Source organism: Centroberyx gerrardi, chromosome 14, assembly GCF_048128805.1.
Source record: "Centroberyx gerrardi isolate f3 chromosome 14, fCenGer3.hap1.cur.20231027, whole genome shotgun sequence".
NCBI lineage: Eukaryota > Metazoa > Chordata > Actinopteri > Beryciformes > Berycidae > Centroberyx > Centroberyx gerrardi.
In genome coordinates, this window is record NC_136010.1 from 16297724 (window position 1) to 16321049 (window position 23326).

At 45.3% G+C, this 23326-nt stretch overlaps 1 protein-coding gene across 2 annotated transcripts in view; it reads right to left on the reverse strand.

The window, feature by feature from the left end:
- LOC139931122 (protein bicaudal D homolog 2-like) overlaps positions 1–23326 on the reverse strand; it is a 49759-nt gene that overhangs the window by 17701 nt on the left and 8732 nt on the right. For both annotated transcript variants that reach the window (XM_078288021.1, XM_071924529.2), the window contains exon 2: positions 10294–10506. In XM_078288021.1, the coding sequence (XP_078144147.1) occupies positions 10294–10506 (213 nt within the window). The remainder of the gene's footprint in view (positions 1–10293; positions 10507–23326) is intronic.

Here is a 23326-nt window from a genome sequence, read left to right on the forward strand (position 1 = left end):
TGGATATTGTTGCTTTAGTGTAAGTGTTTGTGTCAGGCTGGCTCTTTAACATAGTAAATCTGGCTGGATAAGGATGTGCTCCCATCTGGCCAAGCCTGTCGCGTGTGTTTGGTGTGTGTGTGTCTGCTTGTGCATGTGCATGTGTGTGTGTGTGTTTGAGAGAGAGAGAGAGGTGCCAGGTGTCTCTATGGGCAGTGGGCCACAAGTGTGCTTGCCTGCCAGCTCTGATGGCACCATAGAGACTGTAGCACACTTATCTCCCACATGGTGAGAGACGTTCAGTGGCTGGGAAACACTGTAACACTTTAATTCGCCACATTGAGTTACATTAAGCTTAATTCATTAAAGATGATACAAGGTTTAATCAACCTAAGAGAGGAAATGAAGGAGTTCAGAGGTTGTGTGTTTGAGTGTCTGGAGTGGTTCTGTTTTGAAGTATAAAATAAATCTTTCTTAAAACTGACCACTTTCAGGCTTTAACTGGGAGCGAATTTGTGATAACATGTTGATCGCATGTCCATGAGGCAACACACTAATACAGTGCAGCTACTGGCAATGCATAATAGCAATTATGTTAACATCATGTTCACCTAACACACTTATTAGGGACCAGAGCAGGTGCCGGTAATACAAGTGCAGCTGGCTCTCTCTCACTGTGTAGGAAAGATCATTAATTATATAAAGGTGAGAGGTGAGAAACACGCCCTTCCCCCTCTGCTAGACACAGACACAAACTGAGAGCCGGAAGGATCCGATCAGCCCTACTGAGCCACCAGCTTGTGTCCTTACTAACTCCTCCATTGCCCTATTTCACCTTCCTTCTTCCAGATTGTCACTGCCTTTCCACTCCCATTGCCTCATCCTGAAACATAAGAGCCCCACAGGAGAGTAGGGTGGGGGACATCTTAGCCAGCGGCTCACAGAGGAGCACTAGATAAAAGCTCAGAAGTAAGGGGATACTCACTGAAGGAGGGTGGGCCTCACCCTTTTGATCTGATGATGAACATACATGTGTGTTTGTGCAAGTAATGTGAGAAAGAGGGGAGAAAGCATGTGAAAAGGATCTGTGTATCCAACAGTGTCTGAATTAACTTGTATGTTCAGGTGTTAGCTGTGTTCTCTTTGTATGTGTTTGTAAGTGTTAGTGTGTGTGTGTGTGTGTGTGTGTATGCATGCTTGCATGCAGTGTAGAGTGTCACATCGTCTACATCCTTATTGGTGGCAGAGAAGAGGTGACAAAGGAGCTTCAGTCCACACCCACACCCACACCCACACACACAGCTAGTGTTATTATCTCTCCGAACAGGTGCGAAATGTGCATGTGTATGTGTGTGACACAGTAGGAAGAAGAATGGCTGTCTGTCTCAGTGTGTATGTCTACAGTACGGCGAGTGTGTGTGTGTGTGTGTGGGTGTGTGTGTGGGTGTGACGTGCGTCTTTCTCTCAAGAGACTTGGCAGAGCTAACCTAATACCAGAGGGACAATTAGCCTCCCAATCCCTTGCCAGGTGGTCTCTTCCTCTCACGCTGTCACCATGCGGCCACACCACAATCCCTGCTATCGGATCATATCCTGGTAGGCTTTCACTTGGTAGACTTTCTCATATCAGCATCGTCTTGAGACTGAATATGCTTCTGCAACATCACTAACTAAAATAGAGTGGATAATAACCAGAAGGTCAGAGGTTTGATCCCTACAACTGCCAACATTTCCATCACTGTTGAAGTGTCATAGATCAATACAGTGAACCGTTACCTGCTGCGGGGGTGTCGCTCCCGGGTGCCCTTTTGCCCCCATTGGTGAAATGAGCACATGTATGTGTATGTATGTATGTGAAGAGGCAAATTCCTAATAATTTAGTAATTGACATACTCTAAAATACTAAATAAAGACAAATGCTTACAATTTCAGATTCACCCTCCTACTAATGCAACTCAAGAGACTTTCTCACAAAAAAAAACCCAATTTGTTTTTGTTGCTCTCTCTGTAATTGGACTTTACCAGCTTATCTGGCTTATTCAGAAAGGAATGCATTGGCAAATAGTGTGTTGCTAAATCCCCGATGACGAGGAGTACATGCTCCTCGTTAGCTCTGTGTAATAATTAATCAGTATGTGCAGAGCCGGGTTGAGGCTCACGTTTGAAGGTGCATTAATATTCATCAGGGTATGCGCATGTCTAACGAGCGTGGGTGTTTGCTGCCTGAGTGAAAGCCCTGATGTTGGTGCATTACTGAATAATGCATGCGCTTACCATATAGATCAGTTCTACCACTAAGCCTCTATACAGTGGCCCTGACTCCCCAGACAGTACTGAATTAAACCAAAAATGAAAAAACGGCTAGAATCAGTCAAATACTGAACAGATTCGGACACTGTAGCCGTCTGCGTGTTGCTGAATACTAAACAGCACATCTGCACATGTGTAATTTATATAGAACTTGAACATAATCATCAGTAATCTCTTGTTTTTAACTCAACAATAGTGTGCCAGCTGGTAGGATAGATCTCTTCCTGGTCGGGGTTAGGTGTCTCAGCTGGAGGGTCAGTGCTGTTTGGTCCTGATGAATACAGGCCACCACTGAACCTGATTAAGAACCTCCTCCAAACTGATTACAATGCATACCAGGGCTTTGACCTTTCACCTTGCTTTCCAAAAGAGCCCTCTCTCTACCACACTGAGGCCCTCAGAGACTGGGGGTGGGGTGGGGAAAATGTCTTGATGCCTGACAGAAGTTGATTTGTGTAAACTCACCAGGGCTTAATGTGGCTGCTGTGTGCGTGCCTGCTGTAAAGTGTGAACAACATTTACTCCGGCGAGGGACACAGGCCTCTCCTGGGAATGTTTGTGACAGTGTTTGTGTGTGTGTGTGTGTGTGTGTGTATAAGAGAGACTGGATGGCTGCTGGGGAGGTATTGAGAGAGTGGGGGGGGGTTGGTCGTTTTAAAGGTCGTCCGACGTGCCACCATTAGAGACCTTGTCATTGGGAAGTATTTCATTAGCATAGAGCTATATGTAGTTAGTGAGGACCCCCTGCCTGCTGTCACTACAGGTGACGTCTGGCCCAGCTGCTTCAACACACACACACACACACACACACACACACACACACACACACACACACATAAACCCCTCACCTCAACACAAAGTGGGTGGCAGTACAAACACCAGGTTTTACCAGGAATGTGTAGCATAGGCTTGATTTTGTGCGTATTTGTGAGCATAGTGATGACCCGTGTGTATGTGTGTGCATATACATTAGAAAGCACTTTTTAAAAAAGCTTTTTTGTGCTCTAATCCACCCTCTGTAGCGCATACAGCGCTGCTATAGGGGGCATGGAAGCACTAGCGGAGTAGATTTCCGAGGGTCAGAGCTTCTTCCAGTCTCAGCGCTGAATGGCCTACTGTATGAACTCTCACTGTCAACTCCAAAGCTCTCTTTTCACCAGTAAACTGCTTTTGACAGCATAGAGGGGTTTAGCCAGCTTAAATCTCACCAAAGAGTTATTTCTCAATGTGTTTGAGCCGCTCCTATGGGAAACAGCCCTATCACTAAGCAAGTCACAGTGGCAAAGGTTCAGGCTTAACACAACTGTAGATTAGGTGTGTTTTAATACTTTGGTAAAGTCTCTGGTCTGTTCTTAATAACTCCAGAGAATCCGGCTTGCATTTCAGTAAAATCCACATTTGCTACTCTCTTTTCCCCCACTGATTTTTTCCCCTAGAAAGTGCTGCCCAGACTCCCAGATGGCACAAAGACTATTACTGATATGACAGCGCAGACAGGCTCAGTATTTCTCTTTTATCCTCTCTCTCTCAGCCTTTTTCTCCAACACACTCTCTCCACTGACCTCCATTTTGCCCTCCATCCTGCTCACTTTCTATTTAAGTAGCATCCACATTTACAAAATTTTTTCCGAGCTACCTTCTGAACAAAGTGCTGCAGAGACTCCCAGATGGCAGGAGACTGTATTACTGATATGATAGAGCATATCTCTGCTCTCTTCTACCTTCTCTCCCTGCCTTTTTCTCTCTCTCTCGCTCATACCACTGACCTCCATTTTGCCATTTCACCCACCCTACCGCTCGCATTTTCTATCACTCTCTCCTCTTCTCTACACCCCCCCTCCTTCAGCCCCCGGAGTGTGTCCGTTTGCTTTTAGACACCATGTATCAGTCACGGTTGAATTCCTCCCTCAGGTCGAGCATTAGGCCCATCAAAACTATCTAGGAAACGACAGAGGCAGCCTTGTCCAGCTCTGCTCATAGATCTCGACTGACATCGTGCTACAAAGAGAACCGTTGAACTTCAATGAGCCGAAGAGGAAAAAAAAAAAAAAGAAATATCCTGTGGACAGTAAGGCTTTGCAGTATGTCATGGTCACGCCAGCTCATGTTAAATCTGATGCCACCAAGCCAAGCCCGATGCAGGATTACCTTCAGGAGAGACCAGGAGGGAATCACAGAGGCAGTACAGCTCAACCCCCCACCCACCACAGAGCAAAGGAATAATGAAGCTCGGGGGCCTCTCACTACTGTCAGAGTGGAGAATGTGGGTGAAAATGGATCTGCTTTTATCCTCCTCTTTGCTGCGAGCGATTGTCATTCTATACAACCTACCCAGACACCATTAGGGAGGGGGGAATCACAGTCAAGGTCACACTTAGAGGTTTTCAATGAGACAATTAAAAAGTGAAAAATCCTTTCTTGTGTGTGTGTGTGCGGGTCATGCTGCTTTGCCTAGTGTGGGAGTGTTTGTGCAGAAGCCCATAGGGTCATAGTGTGCCTGCATGCACTTAACTGTGAATTAGTGAGTTTGAGGTCATTTAGATGAGAGAGTGGAGAGATGTGCACGTGAGCAATGTTTGCCTGCATTAGCTGGAGTGAATGTGTGTATGCATGTGTGTCTGTGTGTGTCAGAGCATGGGTGTATGCTTTCCAGCTGCTGCTGATTTATTGGGGTCCATCGATCCAGCATGGAAAAGCTCTTTGGTGCTGTGGAGCAAGGGCTTAAATCAAGAATGACACACTTTCAGAGCTTCCTTAAAGCCGATACCAAAAGACAAACATCATTAGGGATCAATGGCAAATCTTTTAAATGTATTTAAGAGATGCACCCTCTTAAAGGCTAAAAAAAAGCCATCAATCTGTGACTGGTTAGATGTAGTGGGGGAGGCGACGTTGGGCACGGTGACCAGATTACCCAGAGAACATCTGGAGTGTTTAGAGTATAGGATATTTCACACCCAGACCGGGATTGGTATAGCGCTGGCTGGTGTAAACACATTCAGGAGCGCAATGTCAGTGGCGACTTAAGTAGTGTGTTTCTATGGAGAATCAGCCTCTTGTCCTCACTCTTGCCCCTTTGTGTGATACTGTATCTAATCCATATTTCTCTCTCTCTTTCTCTCTCCTCCCAATTCAAACCTCACATTACCTCTCCTCCCACCTCACCTCTCCCTTTAACTCATTATACTTCTCCCATTTCCTCTCTCGACTGTAATTTTTCAACCTTTTCTGTGTCTGTCTTCCCGTCCTGCTCTCTCTCTCTCCCTCCCTCCAACTATCACAGGACAGGAGGTGATCCGTCTTGGCATTAATGTCAGCGGAAACAATAAGGGAGTCAACAGACGTCCACAACCCAGGGCCCTCTGGGAGCCTTATTACATTAACCTCATGTCAGACGATAATAAGCAGGAACAAAGAGCACCCATCCCCAGGTGCCTCAACCACTCACTAACCCTGGCCTTCAAAAAGCCACAACACTGCCATAACAACTGATATTCTGCTCACATGTCCCTCATACAGTCTATTCCACAGTTGACTTGTTTTAGTAATTAAAAACTCATTTCTTTTGATTGTAATAATAATAATGGCCTTCCTCACAATGAGCTTAAACCTCTGCCCTCTTCCAACCTTTTAAACTCATCCCCTCAATGCAGCCACTTTCCCTTTCCCAATGCCTCACGTCTCTGTCAGGTCTATAATCCGGTCAATTGAAGGGTTATAAACAAGGTGGGGAAATTAAGGGGGCATCTTAACGTCTAACAGCTCTATCTACAGTGCCAATGAGGCGGAAAACCCAATCACATTTAACAGCTGAATGGCTTCCTCATTCTGGTGATTGACAAAAGCAGAACACTATAATTTAATGTGTCAGCGAGAGAAAAGTGGTCCAACCGAGTGAATTATTACAGGATGACAGTTGTTCATATGTGGAACAGGGCAGGTTGTGAACACTGCATGGAAAGAGAGTTCCGTAAGCATTGCATAGTGATGCTAATGTGGAAGGAGATTACATTTTCTATGAGTGTGAATAGAGAGCAAAGAAAGGCACGACTACAGTGATAACATTTTTTTTTTGCTTTTCTCATTTTTGGCTGTGCTTGATAAATTGCTAAGAGGCTGACAATGGGAATTCCCATTCTGTGAGGGTGAAGGCAGCCCTCACTGTGGGCAGATTCCTCTCATGACATGAGATTGAATTTAATGGAGTCACGCCTATTAGTGTGCGCCTCCTTACAATGTTACTGGCTCATTGTGTGGGTTTAATCCTGTAGCCTGCACCGTAGCAGTGAAATACGTCTTATCAGTGCCCAGGGCCAACATTCGGCCTAAGACCATGTAAGTCTTTGACGTCTGAGACTTCATGGGAGGTTTAAATGTGATCTATGTAACCAATGACTCCCATGTTAGAGAGTCGGTGTAACCAACTGGTTGTGAATCTACTGCCTTTCGTTTTCTGTAGAGACAAAATCCAGTTATACATTAAGTGAAGCTCTCAGCTCTACGTACTGGTAGAAATATGAGGCTACATTATCTGGTGATTGATGATGATGGGCTTAAGTGGGTCAATAGAGCATACCAGGGGTCAACAATGAGACACTGTGGAACAAAATCTCACAAGCTTATGAACCTGTCCTGTAGAGATATTTAACTTTAATTGACATAAGAGATCTAATATAGCCCCTAAATCAAGAGACCTAGGGCTTGTTTCAGCCATAAAAGCTCCTGGCCTGCATGTTTTTGCTTTAAACAGAGTAACCGTCTATGTAAGGGCAAAGAAACCTCAGTTGCAACCACACACAAAAGGCTACAGTTACAGCCCAACTGTCTGCAGCATTCCATGGCAAAATTGAATCACAAAATCACCCTCCTGCCTCAATATGATTAGCTGGGCTGTCCCAGAAAAGCAGCAGCACTGGGCCTGTATTTACTCTCATTAAGCCTCGTCTCCTTCTCTAACGGATTTTCTCCCTCATTCTCTTTCTCTCGCACCATTCTCATCCTCTCCTAGCGCCCCCCCCCCCCCTTTCCTCTCCCTGCCTAAGCATTCGGGCTAATTTGAAACCCTGGAGACAAAGGGCTCTTTCAGTGTCGTCAACCTGGTCACAATGCCAGCCTCAGTGCCCCAGCTCCCGCCATCCACCCGCCACACACACACACCCCTCCTAGCACCCACACAAGTACCATTGGAAGGGTGTCATTATCTCCCATACATGGGGCGATTTACACTCCAGCCCCTTTTATCTAGCCAATTAGAGCTGGCTGGAGCCCATGGCGCTGCCTCGGTTACTAGCAGTGTGCTCATAATGGGAATGGCACCTGCAGAAAGACCCTCACACAGGCCACCAGTACAGCACCAGTTACACCCAGGCTGTAGCTCAGATATTCAGTGAACACTGGACCTGTCTGAGAACAATGGCTCAGCATTAGGCTATCCCCATGACTCTGGTTTAATAAAAAGCATAAGCTAGGTTGCCCTAGGGTAGAGATTTAAGAGGTATCATGTCTCTGTAAGGGGGAATCCTGTGTTCACAAGTTATTTCTTGAATGACTGCAGGCCGTAAATTTCCATGTGTTTATACAGAAGGAACTCATGCTCTGCACTTCAAAAACGAAGCTATGTTTGGTGCGGCACATCTGGCTTCCATAAAGCCCATCTTATACCCACTTAGATGCAGGGCTGAGCAGCTACTGACCTATTTAATAGTTGAATTTGGAGCTTTCCGTAACTCTTAAGTCGTCGTGAGGGACATGCCATTTCAAAGACGCTATTTTCTTTTCCCTAATCTCCGTAAGAGACGCCAGGCTGCTGACATCTGTCTTAAGCGGAGACAGCAGTGATTCCTTCAGCCGTCTGCCGCAGACGTGTTTCCAAACAGACCTTGTATCAAACTCACTCAGAAGTGGAGGCCCCGTTTCCTCTTCCCCCCTCCCCAAGTACACTAGAATTACCAACTTGACCTGCAAAACAGTGGGCTCAGCTAAATCTGCTGTGCCCAAACACAAGAAGATTTGGAATAATGTGGGGTTTAACTAGCACCGAGCCAGAGCATTAGACAGAGAGAAGGGAACGGAGAGGAAAAAAAATAAGATGCTGGGCTGAATTTCATACTGAGGATCTGTGAAGCAGAGAAACTTTGAATATTTAGTCCTTTCCTTGATTCTGTAAACTAAACAAGTGCGCCAGTGCTTTCTATGTGCTTGGGTGGAGGGATGGGGTGGATGGGGTGGAGGGTATGCATGATTGGAGTGAGTGAAACTACACACTGACTTGAAAGACCACATGAAATTGCTGTGGTCACAGTGTTGTTGTTGTAAGAGAACTGACTTACTACAGTTATAAAATCACCAAGTTACTTCCTGGTCTGTGAATGTACTGTGCAGCAACCTAGAGCACCTAATAAATCAAGTTATTTCTAGTATCAGTGTTCTGTTCCTTCCCTTCTAATACAGCCGAACTTTCCTTCCCCCCACTGAGTAGTTTGTGCTTCAAAACCTCTTATTATTCTACCCTTTACTTGGCCTGTCAAGGGAGCATGGACCTTTGCATCAAAGAAGCCCATCTAAAAGGTGAGAGGCCCCCTCTCTCCTCCTCTCAATCTCTGTTCGACTCCTCTCCCCTTTATGTCTCTCTGTCTTTGTGTCAAACAGGCTTCCTCAAAGCTCCCTACCTCCTCTCAGGGGCATTTCACCCCGCAGCCCCCTCTTGTTAATTCAATCTCCTCATCGCCAGCCCCATCACACACATGCACAAACGTGTGCGCACGAATACATACAAGGCCATAGACACAGACACACAAAACGCACAACCCACACACTGCACTGTACTGTACTCTAACTCTCTTCTAATGAGGTCAATTGGCCTTGAATGAGAATGGCAGAGTAGTGAAAAAGTCCGACATTGTCTAAAGTGGGACACAGACAATAAAGGTTTCTGTTATGATAGGTGGGGAAGTCTGAGAGAGAAAATAAATATGTCTGCTGGAGTGTGTGAAGGGTAGTGTGTTGATTTAGGCAAATTCTTCGGTGATGCTACAGCTAAAAGCTTTTGGGTAAACAAGAATTTCCCAGGCTTTTATCTCGCTCTCCGTGGATAGGTGGCACAACTGGGCCGCCCAGGCTGATGAGGACTGCTGATCTGATGTGAAAAGGTGGCCAACAGGCTGCCAGCACCATTCTCATGCAAAGGTGTGGTAGTTTGCAGAATGTTGAGCTGCTGCAGTCAGTGGCAAACATGGCTGTGTATTGAATTCAATGTGTAATGAAATTTAAGTTATTATTAACTCATGTAGGATCATGCCTTCTCTTTGAGCGGTTCAAACTTAAACAACAAGAGAGAAGTGGTTCCCATGGCCTCAGTGCCTCTCAGTCTGTAATCATAACTCCACCCTGGAGGCCAGGGGTGGAGGACACCACATCAGGCTGGGAGGCAAGGAGCTCCTTCAATCAGCTGGGTCTCTGCCAGCTCAACACAAGATCCAAAATCATCAGGGTGTGATTAGGCTTGTCTTGGCATGCCTGCAGCAGATCGGTCCTTTGCTCAGTGATTTTTGCATTTGATTGCAACATCAAAAGTATCAATGTTGAATATTTGCTAATTTTGTGTTTAAGCATGTCAGTGTCAGTACAGAGAAGTCAGGATTAAATTGGTGAGATTGTAGAATCCATAGACTAGAATGCATAGTGCAGGATGGAACAGAATGTGTGTGAATATGAGAGCAAATCATGTGTTTAACAGAATCACATATATGTCTGAAGTCAAAAACAACTTTTTAATTCAGTCATGACATCTGACCAACCTGAAACCTGAAGTTCAAATATATAATCTGGTTGGTCCACCAGATTTCATCCAGAGAGGATAACACTAATTGTATCTTTTGCACATCTCCAGCTGTCCATAGTGACCAGATTAAATAGCAAACCCTTTCAATACCAGGATCTGGTATTGAAAGGGTTTGCTATTTAATCTGGTAATTATAATTCTGGTTCTGCATCTCCCTCTCTTACCTCTCTCATCTCCTGGGCGATGGTGGCCAGGCGTTCGTTCTCAGACTGGGTGTTGGTGAGGATGTTGCGTGTCTGGCGGAGCTCGGTCTGCAGCTCCAGGACCCTCTGCTCGTAGTACGCCTCCTTACAGGCTGACTCCTGGATCAGAGACTCCTCACGGCTCTCCCCATCCGCTGCCACCTTCCTGTGGTTGGAGTAGGCTTGTCCAAAGGCCTGGAGACACAGGGATGGAGGAAAAGTGCTGTCGGTTAAAGGCTATAAGGTAAGTTAAGAAATATGAGAGAATTGCACCCAGAAATGTTTCAGTTAGATAGAATTCAAAACCTATTTGTTGGCCAAACTATTTCCAAATCACTTAATATGTGAATTAGGCAATGACTAGTTAACTGGTTAATGGCAGATAAGGGTGACAGTTGATAAAGTTTACATTTTTAAATATCTGGATTTTATCTGGATTGCAATTGACAAAACTTTGCTTTGCATTTCAGGCATTGTTAAATGAGACTGCTCTTTACTGCAGTGGTTCAGCTGGGGACTCACTGGAGCCAATCAGGCAAAAAGAGAAAGGAGGGCAGAGCCACATTAAAAATCCCTTCCTAAAATAATGCCGTCTACCCAGAGAGATAATCAGTTAGCCTCCATCTGGCCTGCATCATCCCATCTTCCCCTCTCTTCCCCCGCCTCTCACTCCCCTACCCGCAGGACGCTGGCCTCCACTGCACGTGCTCTGCAGTGACTCCACAGATGGGCAAACCGAACAGGAAAAGTAGAACAAATGGACTCATGTCTGGGTGATCATGAGAAGCCGGTATTCTAATGCTCTTAATGCTGCAGGAGATCATAGAGGAGCAAGGGAAGGTCAGCAGATATTTGATTTTCACAGATTGAGAGAAGGGGATGAAGTTTATGAAGATTAAATAACTATGGGGGACAGGATAAGGCTTCTGCCGTCTGTAGAGGGATAGTCTCTGTATTGAAAGTGCTGTGAACAGTAATGTATTTTCACTGTGCACTGTGGGGGCCTGTTTCACTATTAATGGTGCTCCCTTAACTTTGACCTTAATTTGTTAATGGCCCACAAGGCAGAGACAACAAAATGTGAAAGGAGAGAGAGGGAGGGAGAGAGAGAGAGGGAGAGAGAGAGATGGAGAGAGATAGAGACAGAGTGAGAATGAGAGAGCTAGAGACAGACAGAGAGAGATGAGATACAGAGAGAGAGAGAGATACAAAGAGATAGACAGACAGAGAGAGATGAGATACAGAGAGAGAGAGAGAGAGATACAGAGAGAGAGATACAGAGTGAGGGAGAGAGAGAGAGAGAGAGAGAGCGAGAGAGAGAGAGAGAGAGAGAGACCTTCACTGCAGTAGAATCTAGGTTAGGCTACCCTCTCCCTTCTCAGAATAATCATCCCCTGATTACAGATTTCGTTTCCAATCCTGTAGCCACCAGTGATCCGATAGAAATTCAGATTCTCATCTTGTCTCACAGCTTGAGTGCAGGCGCTAGTCTGAAATCACCTGAGGCACTGAATCTGACCTTGTTTAGAGCTGTTCTGCACTCTCTCTCCTCTCTGTGACCTGCTACCCCCCTCACATATACACGTGACTGGATTTTCCCCGTCCGACGATGTATCGCATTAATCCCAGTAATTCCTTTAGAGAAAGGAAAATCTGCAAATTTGTATTAGTGGAACTGACCTACTTGCAGGACTTAGTAAGATAAATGAATATGTGAACGTGCAGAACTAGTTTAATGGGTTAGAGAAATGCATGACATCATGTCTCGTGCATGGTGGATAGTTTAGTCTCTGTTCCAGGAAAGATGATCGCCTCAGGCAGGGAGATAGCATTATTGAGAAGATAAAGACTCCTATAAAGAAACAGTGGAAACAGTAGAAACAACAACGTGCTTGAAATGGTTCTAACTTTGGAACCTCATCGGTGAAATCCCTCTATGGGCAAACCACTTTATAAACAGCCATGTTGTTGTGCATACCTGTCAATGCTTATGTACTAAAAAGCAGCGTGATTTATGTCAAAGCAGACATAAATCACGTGAAAACTCCTTCAACATGTTTCTCTATGGATGGACCGAGTCAGATCAAATACTGACTGAACCTATACACTTTGACTGGAACACCTGTATAAAGTGTGGAAATGTACTCAACATAAGATACAGCTATATTGTTATATCATTCTGAAACAAGAGAAAATATAACTAATCTAGGCTGGTAGTCAAAGAATCTTATAAGAAACAATCTTACAACCAAAAGGTCACATTTGATCCCAGCAACAGTCACTATGTCTGTCTGTCAACAGTCAGTGTAAGTCACTCTAGATAAGAGTGTCTAAATGCCTAAAATGCAAAATGTCCTCATACCCTACGCCCCCAAAATATACCCCGCTCCATCCAAAACTCACCCCATCAATCAGCCTGAGACTGTATTTGATTAAATTTCATGAAGAGACTGGATTAACCCAATCAGAAGTAGGGGAATCCCATCATTATAATCTTAGTGCATGGTGGGTATCAAGGGGAAACCAGTCAATCTAATCTAGGAGGCCTGTCCTTCAAACGAGGAGCCCCCCAGCCAAAACCCACTGACCCAAGCCCTTTAATCTCAGTCCCCCAAGCGTGGGTTTAGGCTACTTTTAGGGGAGGGTATAACAGCGGCGCACGCGACCAAGCCTGTAATCCCAGTGAGCTGCCCACCCAATCCATAATTCATCTTCATCTTGCCATATGTTGCAGTTTTTCACACTGCGGATGTCAGCGTGGATTATCAACCTGTTGCCAGGCTAATCAAAGGCACACGACCTTCTATACTGTACACAGTATATCGTGTTGCTTGGTCTTTAGTCTGGAGCACACTGTCCAGACTGGATTTCCTTTCAGAAGACGAACTATGATGCTATGTGGCACACTATGAGGAAAGTCAGTATAGTTCAAGAGATTTGACCCTCTGTAGAACCCCATGTCTGATTCCAGATGATTGCATACATTATGGGCTGAGGTTAGCCAGACACCCTGCTGAGCTCTGATCCTTATAGGCCCCCATGCAGAGAGCAAAGTCCATAATCACTGCATCAACAGCATCATGTGATTGAGGGGTTAATAAAGCAAAGCAGTCACCTCTGATCTTTCTCTCAGTTTACTTCTCTTTTCTCTCAGTCGCCATCGTCTCATTACTTCCCCATCTATTGCTCATACCAACACTGAGGATCTGACTACCCCAGTCATATGATTAACGCATGAAAATCTTCAAAGGTTGCAGAAGTCATATTGTATAAGTAAAGATTATTGTGTGGGTGAATGAATGACATAGATGGAAGGAAGTATCACGTTGCTAAGCCTGTGTTTTTAGTCTTAGGCAGAGCCTGTATCAAAACACTGGTTTCTCTGGTAATAAGGTTTAATTTTACACCCAGGGTATTTAGCTCAATCCCCTATCAAAGCTTAGTAAAGACAATATAGGTTTATCTTTCAACAAAGCACATGTTGCTACAACAGTGTTCTTTGACAGGCAGTCCTTTCATTTAACAAAGATTGTTTGTTTATTAGTCTTCAAAGCATGTTGGAACACGACGTGATCATTGCTGTGTCCTGTAATCTGACAAAAGAGACAGTAGTGGCAGGTTCAAAGTTCACTGATTAGACGGAAGCACCAATCAGGACTCAACGGTCAATCAGACCGTTCTGCTCTGTGATCCCACACGATCCCTGCTCAGGAATAGAGCGGAAACGCTGAATACCAGATTCTGAAGGCTACAGCCTTGGTGATAATGTTCAACAGCTTACATGGTATAGGAGGTCAAGGCAGGGAGCATGTCGGTTAGAAAGTTCACTGTGGTTTTCCCTGCTCAAAATCCTCCCATCCATCCACGCCTACCTTCTGTAATCCAATGAGGCGAGAGCAGAGGGGAGATGGGCTTTGGGTCTCTGACAGGTAACAAATAGATCAATATCGCCGGTCTCAGAGGCCCTGTGGAGCGAAAGTAAACCAAATCTCGAATTCTATTTTCGGTTGCTGTTCTACTGGGAGTGAACCGTGTTTTTATACCATGGATTGAGAAGAGTGAGCTGGTGGTGATGTCTCCAGAGATGAGCCTACTGCAGGTCCTTGTGAACACATTCAAGTTATCTCCCCCCACCCCCCCACTCTTGATCTGTGCACATGGCTGTATTCTGAGACAGGCCAGGAGTATTTAAATCAATATTGTATATATAGTATTTTTTTTTAGAAACATTGCCTTAGGACCTAAACCCCATTAGAGACCATTGCAGCTGGATCAATCTCTTCTGGATTTGGATCAGATTCGTCTATCTCTTGCCCTGCTATAACGATCTGATTGTTAAACTCTCCTTTTAGCCCCCTGTGGTCTGACAGCCCGGTTCTCCGTCACAACCAGGGAACGAAAGGAGAGGCAGACAGGGAGAAACAGAAAGAGCGTAAGACAGAGAGAAGAGTCAGACAGCTTCTTTGTCAGACAGCTTCTTTGTTGTGGAGCCAGACTGAAAGGAGCTGCACCTTCTATTCATGTCATCACACACCAGATACACTGATGTCTGACTGACACCCTGGAGCTGTCAACTAACTGGTGTCAGTTGAACTGAACTTGTTTTGAAGACAGAAAGGTCGATTTATCCATGGCTTGTTTATAAGTCTCAGGGACCCACTGACCCCTTTATGACCATCCTTATTATCTTCTGTTGGTTATCACACCACTGCTACTTACCACAAAAAAATGAAAGGTAATGTGCAGAGGGCTGACACACACACAAAGCTGGTGATACACTACGACAAATCTCCTAGAGTAAAACAAAAATTCTCACCGAATTCTAGACCTATAAAGACTGATGGTGAATTTTTCAGTGAGAGAGAGAAGAGAGAGAAAATAAGAGGGAAAAACAGGGGAGAGAAGTTAAGAAAAATCTCATCTAGTGAGAGTTTACTTGGCACAACCACAGAAAAGAAACTCACAACCGTACAGTGTGGAAAAAAAACCCTCAAACTTGAAACTCTCAACATAGAATGCAGAACCGAGACAGTATGATGCGATCGCTGATCCAAACGTTGAGTTTGAGGCTAAAATGCTGTCATGGGATTTTCACTCGGTGATGCCAGATAGGGCATAACAGGACACGCTTACAGAGCAAAACAACACGCCCACTAAATGCAGCGCTAGAAACGTGATATGAGAACGCACGTGGCAAGACTTTTGAACCACAGTGGGCTGAAGATGAACTGAAAATTCCCATCTCATGCTCTACAGTGGCATTTTTGTCTTATGAGAAAGAGGGCCTGTCACGGACGTCGAACAATATAGTGTTATGTCTGCTAGGTCAGTTTAGTTATTCATACAGGGAGTCTGACAGAGCGCTACAGTGATCTGTCAGTTGACCCTGCATGCCAAAGCAGTGTTTCAGCAGCACTGAAGGCCGGTCAGTGTTAGCATTGCCATTGTAAGCGACTGCGGAGGAAGAGAGGTGGAGCAGGAGGGCGAAAAAAAAAAAAAAAAAAAGCTTTCCTGCCTCGTGAATCACGACTCACATGGCGCGGTGGTCTGCAATGATAAACAGAAACATCCTCTCTCTCTCTCCCTCTTTCTGTCTCTCTCTCCATCTCTATTCACAGGCCACTGCGCTTGCAGGCAGCGGCCGACATGCAGGCTGATTCGAGGTGTGTGTTGATTCTATATTTAGCTGCCGCCTATCAAATGCTCACAATATAAATCTCTCCGGGGCTTGAGGTTGAAAGTCATCGGGGAAAGCCAGGTTTTCTGCAAACACACACACTGACCTAGCACTGCAGGCTCGCCCACTGTAACATCTGAGGTCATTTATTTTTGTGGGACAAGAGAGCTCACCATGTTATTTCTGCATCAACATGCTAAATAGTATGGTTTCGTGAGGAATGCAGACCGTCTCACGTGTCAGTATGTGTTTATTTGGTTTAGCAACTCATTTACTCTGGGAGCACTGTGACCGATTAGTCCATGGTATGTCAAAGCCAATGACACTTGCGTCAATGAGTAACAGAGAAGCCAATCACCACTTCACACTCTTTACTCTTCATAGGGGGATGTGGCGGGGGTGGAAAAGAGTGAGAATCATTTTCATGCTCCTGACAAATCCACTGAGATGCTGATTCACTCTCCACTGGTTCAAATCCTCCTCCTCTCCCTCTACGGAACAAGACCGACTCCACTTTCTCACCACATCACCAACTCTACATTTGGACCCATAAAAGCGGGGATTTTCTACACGCAAATGGGCAAAATCCAGTTATTTTCCTTCAGAGGAGTAATTCTAGACTATGCGGAAGAAATTGTCTGATTTAACAATTAGATCTATCTATGTTCGGCCTTACAGAGAGTGAGTGAGAAAAAAAGAGGGGAGAGAAATGCGAACGAAGGAGGCAGAGACTTTAGCCGTTGTCTGGCACAGAGCCACATTGATTCACTGCATAGCACAGTGCTGTTGTGCTATTATTCACACACAGGTCTGGGCAATTTCACACACTCCCTCAACACCCACACACACACACACACTCACACACACCCCATTTCCAATTTTCCCAGTGTGCCCTGCAGTCAGCCGTACTGCAGCACCTGGTACTCCAGCCATGTTGAGGCTTGCTCTCCCTTCTGAGATAGAGAAGCGAGAGGAGAGTGTTCACAGCCTCAGGTCTCCTCGGGGTTCCAACAACACCGCATGCAACTCACTTTGTCGAACACATATAAGCAACGCACTGCATGCCGAAGGCGAGGAATACACCACAGAGAATATAAGAAAGGAGAGGTTAGAGAAGCATACCCGCACACAAGATTACGAGAAACACATTTCCTCGAAAAGAAATGATTCCGCCTCAAGTAGACTGACTTGAGAATGCTGTATTCTCAGCGTGGGACTGCAAGGGCCTGAACCTCCCAAAAACAACCGCCAAGCGTTGCCAGATCTCCTGAGTGGCAGGGCAGGAGAGAGAGAATGAGGGAGAAAGAGAGAAAGAGAGAGAGAGAGAGAGAAAGAACGCCAGAGGGGATGGAACCACTGGGAGAAGGCAGACACATGCACTCTCGCGCACATGCACGCACACACTCAGATCTCTGTGCAAGCCCACTGTGCTAATCAGACTCAGGAGGCCCTTTACACGCCTGACTGAAAAAGTCATCCTCAACCATAAGAAACATCAGAATAGCCTAATTGGGCTACAGGATCTCAGTGATACATAATCTCAACACTGATTCTCTCTGCTAACATCAGGCTGTAATGATTAAGCGCTGGTTAGTGCTTTCATCAGATCTGGCTGGAGACTACCATCAACTAGATTTCATATTTTATTCAGACTCCACACATGCCAATCTGATAGTCAGCATTAGGGATTCTGTGTGAAGTCAGTCTTTGGTCATATCAGACCTCATGTTCAAACCCGTATTGCTGCTCTATATTCACCATGCGTCGACAATGACAGGAGCCTGGAGAAAATATATTTGCTTTATGAAGGTGAAACACCTGCAATGGGAGGACGACTGAGCCCTCCACTGCCATTATGGTGTCTGTTTCAGCCTGAAGGCTCTGCGCTGTAGGCATTCATGGCCTGCCTCCTGTGTTATTATGGGGTAAAACGGTCATTATGGCCCTGGCAGTGCAGTAAAGTAACAGCGTCTGCATGCACATTGTTTTTACAGCCTACAATGTTATCCATGGGTGTATAAAGTGGAATGGTTAGTGTAATGAGAGAGCGCCATTTTCATTCCACATTTGACAAGTGAAATGCAAGCTAAGCCTAAAAACAAATCAAGTTCCACTTTTAATATTTACAGAAATAGCAGATCTCTGTGGGGTTAAGTGTTTCCTGAGAAGATTTGTCTTGAATTAAGTTTTTACTGAAGGGATATTTTATACCAAGATTAAAAAAAACTGCAGGTTTTTAAACCAGACTTTTGTTTTCAGTATGGCAGTAGTCAATTAAATAATAAGGCAGCATCTGTTTATGGTGGTTGTTTATCCCTTGTATTGTTCAGCTGCTAAATCTGCCACTGAATGGAGGAAAAAGCCAGCGTCTCTGGGGAGTGCGCAGACTCAATAGGTCTGATACACTGCACCACCATATCAGCGTCTGGCTCTGGAGTCGGGGCTCTTTATCATCACTCATATCACAGCAACGCTCCGTACCAGCTTTGGGCATACAGGACCTCAGTCATTTGCAATGCAAAGAAAGCCTTATCTGCTGCTTGTCCGCAGTCGGCCTGTCGGTCCGCTTTTCTCCCTAACACTCAGCGTCTGGATGAAATCTCCCAGGTCCACGCGTCGGCACCCCAGGGGAACAGCCGTCGTTATGGTTACCATGCCAATTACAGTGACAGAGCGAGAGGCGGTCAGTAGAGCAGGGCAGGAGGGTGCCACTGACACAGATGGCTGTTTCAGAGCTCAGCCCTAACACAGCTTGCTCTCCTCCCTCTTTCTCTGGCAATAGTCCTCATCCATGCCCCGTGCCTCCACGGTCCGACTCTAGATTCGCTCGCTCAAAGAGCATGTGCCGGTCTTTGGTTGCTTTGAAGCATTTTTTGTTTTTCATGGTAAACAGCAGTGAACTGAATGGAGTCTCCATTGTGTATTTCAGGCCTTTTCTCTAAAGACGTTGTTCCCTGTGGAACATTTACAGATGACTTCCACAGCTGAACACCCTCTTCTCACTGCTAACACCAACGACAGAGGAAGGGAGCAGCTGGGGATGCAGCTGGAGCCAACACACACACACACACACACACACACACGCACACACGCACACACGCACACACGCACACACAGAAGATTGTGATTACATTTCCTTACCAAGTCCAAGGTCAGGTTTTGAAGGAGGAAGGGGGAGGATCATCCACAGACCCCAAATCTATTTGTTTGTGTATTTGGTCAGGGTTAGTGGATGGGTTTTTCATATCAAAGCCTTGGAAAGCATATCAGCCAGCTGCCATTTAACCTTATCAATGATCATTCATTAGATGAACACTGTATATGAGACCTTAATACATTCCCCTTCATCATCCTAGACTCATACATTAGTGCCCGGACATGTCTAATCAATCAGGAGATGGACAGGATGGGGGAGGGATGGCAGAGACTTTCGATTTGCCTCCTTCTTGAGGTTTTCAACCTCAGTAGTCTCATTTGTTGCCTCTTGAGTGGAACTATTCTTCATTCCTAATCTACTTCTGTCTCCTTTTCCCCAGTAGTCATAAAACTAGGCTAACTATATAACCCACTCTCCTCCATGGTGCTGTCCCCAACTCCCCTCTCCCATCTCTCCCCTCACCCTCCCAAACCCAGGCGCTGGTCTCTTGGGCAAGCCCCCCCTCGCCCCCGGCCAGACAGAGACTAATGACCTCCCTTCCCGTTCGCAGTGATTAAATTCTGTATGTGTGTGCATGTGTGTGTGTGTATGTGAAAGTTGTCCCTACCAGTGGGGTTAAATCTTAGGTCAGGGTGGCACAGGCCTTCCATATGAGGCCCTGTCAGTTGTAAAGAATGAATTGGGGACTATGTAGCCTCAGCACCACAGTCTGCATAATAGATCACATTTGTGTAGAAATAATAGTAGGCTACGTATCTGAATACAATGGAAAAATGACTGCCTTAGGTTTGCATCAAACAATAAGCCCTTTCATTCTGCATTCAAATAATGCTGAGCCAACTCAACAATACTTCAGCCTATCTCTAACAACAGGCATTCAAATACAAATAATGAAAAAAATGATGACAGGTAAGCAAAAACATAATGCCCTAAAGTGAATGCAACACAACTGCTGGAAAACAGCCTACCACTACACTTACATATAAAGCCATGACTGTACAAAAAAATAATAGCCGGCTGTTCTCCATTTAAAGTCCCAGTACTTTAAACTCATTAGGGCAGCTGATGGAGGAACCTCTATTCTTCTACCATCTAAAAGAGAGTGGGCTGGTTCCCACAGGAAACCCTGGCATTGCCCACTGCCCCTCCCATCCACACTCTCTCTCTTTCTCCGTCTCCCAGCCCCAGTTCTCAAGGACCCCTGAGAGACTGGCATGCATTCAATTACAACCCCTCCTCTCCTTCCTCTCCAACCCCAAAGTGCGCTGTTGTTATCGCTGTATAGCCTGCCCCCTGCCCGACTGTGCAACTCTGTCTTCTTCTCTCCCCTCCCTCTTACTTTGTTCCACTCCCACCCCCCCACCCCCCTCCACTGAGCCTGAGGGTTTTCAGACCGAGTGCTGCGTCTCTCCTGTCCGACACCCAGCTCCTCCATGAGTCTAGAATACAACACACTGTGACAGGGGGACCCAGACCCAGTAGCCTAGTTAAACTACGAGCCTGGGGGAGGGGGATGGGTGGAGGAGAGGAGGATGGTGGTGAGGGGAGGGGGTACAGACGGTGGGGGGGTATCAGTGTGTAGACATATCGCTCAGGCATATCGCTTCTCTGATTGCGCAGTAGCGTTAATATTAAGAGCATCCCCGGGGTGAAGGGCCGACCCTTTGGAAATGGGTTTGCTAATATTCTGATAGGCGGGTGAGGAGACGCTCTCCTGAATCAGCCCTCTAGTCAAATTAATTTAGATGAGATGAGAGGGGCCACTCTGCCAGTCAGGAGATAATCGAGACGAGTGGGCCTGGTGGAATTACAGAGGGAGCGGAGAGGGGTGTGCCAACATGCAGTCATGTAAACAGAGTATGTTATCTGTCTATATCTCATCCCCCTTCCTTTCATCTACTACACCAAACCACAAAACGCCCCCAGTGCGGATCACAGAAGCAAGTTCCACACACGCAACTGTACCCTCAACACAATACTCCATTATATTCAACGTAATGCAAACAGTAAAATATAAAATATGGGCCACAGCTACCAAGACAGAACTAAGTGCCCACAGATAACTTTTATGGGTGTGCTTTCAAATGAAGAGATACATGGATGTCAGCAAGGAAGGAAGTATTAATACAATTGTGGTGGAAGTTTTCTGTAATAAAGAGACTTGGAGATGAGAAGTTGTCCTTCTGTTATCTTTATTGCTTGCAAGCAAGGCGCAATGCCCACCCAAGGAGTGTGTGAGACAAAGAGCGAACCAATGTGTTTTGTCCACCCTTTTTATAATCACGTAGTAGAAACAGCTGAGTCATGCGAAGTCCGACACATTCTTATACTTGAAACATTATGCGATTAGGGTGCATCTGTGCAAGACAAAATCCAGTTCCTACCGGACACTCAAGTCCGTCTCTGGGCAGAACCTTTGTTTATCTCAAACTGGTGGAGAATGGAAACTTATTGAAGGCAGAGACAGCATTCAACTGAGGAATGAGATTGTGCTTAATACATAATGAATAGAATGGTATATAATGGTATAATATAATTTCCACTACAACAATGAATGAAAACAATTTTATTAATCATGAGGATTGAACACCTTCTGGCAATATAGCTGAGCTTTTCTTCCCCTGTCTGAGCCCCTCAGCAGGACCGATATGGGTGGGGCATGTCACACCCTTGATGTGTGTCTGTTGTCTGTGTGTGTGTGTTTGTGTGTGTGTGTGTGTGTGTGTGTGTAGGGGTGGGGTTGGGGCACCCACCATCTGTCCACTTATAGCCACCACAAACAACTTTATTCCCCCTCTCTATATATGCTAATGAGTGTGAGGTGATGTGCCCCCTTCTCCATTCTTTTGTTTCGTTTGGGCATGCTCCCTTCCACTCTAGGGATTAAAATACCCACAGGGGCAAACCCCAATATGCCCTCAGGGTATCAAAGGAGGAGCTCAGGAAAGTAAAGGATCCTTCCATATGGAGTACATGTGCACGTCTGTTTTAATAGATACACCAACATTTGCGTGTCTATGATTGCTTGCCTGTGTGCGTTAAGATTAGATGAGATTATAGAATGCTGGTAGAGGAAACTTGCCAATCCACCTCTGCCTGATTTAACACGCAAAAGGAGGGTGGACTACTTTTAGCACGCTGCTGTTCCAAAAGCAGCTGCAATGTTAGTTAAATTTGCTGATGAGGAAGCAAACAATCAGCTCCTCAGTACAGCAAATGCAGCAAAGCACGCCTGAGGAGACGGAATAAATAAAGGATGGACAGCTTTTGAGACAAACACAGAATACAGAAGAACCCTAAAGTCTGATCTATACCGAGATGGCTACAGATGGCTATCGATTGCCACTTCCTGTCTCTGTTGCCATGGTTACGGCCAGAACAGTAACAGGAAATGCAGCATACTTAGTGTGGACGTCAACAACACACCGGGGAAGGCAAGCACATTCCTCCCATAAAAAAAAAAAATTAAAATCTGTATTTTTAAGACTTCACAAGAAACAGGGGTAAAGACTGACTTGACTGATGAACCCCATGTGGTCATTTCCTCTGATCCCCTCAAACATATCCGGCCTCATGCAGACTCATATTTCATATGCTTCCCGTCTGTTATAAATATCCCCGGCTCTTCAGAGGTAAACAGGATGCAGGCTCGGGGGGGTTCTGACTCCAATTCAACAGAGGGAAGATGGAAGAGTTGAGGGAGCAGAGAGGAGAGAGCAGAGGGTGGAGTGACGCTAAGGGTGCAGAGTAGGGCTGAACAATTAATCGAAATTTTATCGAAATCTCAATATGGCCTACTGCAATTTTACAATTGCAGGAGGCGCAATATTTGTTAAAGGCGAAATGTGTGTCAAAATACCATTTTAAATGAAATACTGTCGTGCTGCAGAGATGTCCTGGCCTACACATCATATTCTACAGACTTAAGAAAATATCTTTGTTTGGTACAGATCCCCGCAAAAATCACACCATAATCATTTTAATATGTTTTTCAATGAAAATGAGAATAATGATGTAAAAATGATCATTCCCTCTAATATCGCAAATCATATCACAATTGCAATTTCAGTCAAAATAATCGCAATTAGATATTTTTTCAAAATCGTTCAGCCCTAGTGCAGAGTCCTTATAGTTCTGTCATATCCTGTTTTATCATCAGTCATAAACAAGTATTCAGTAGC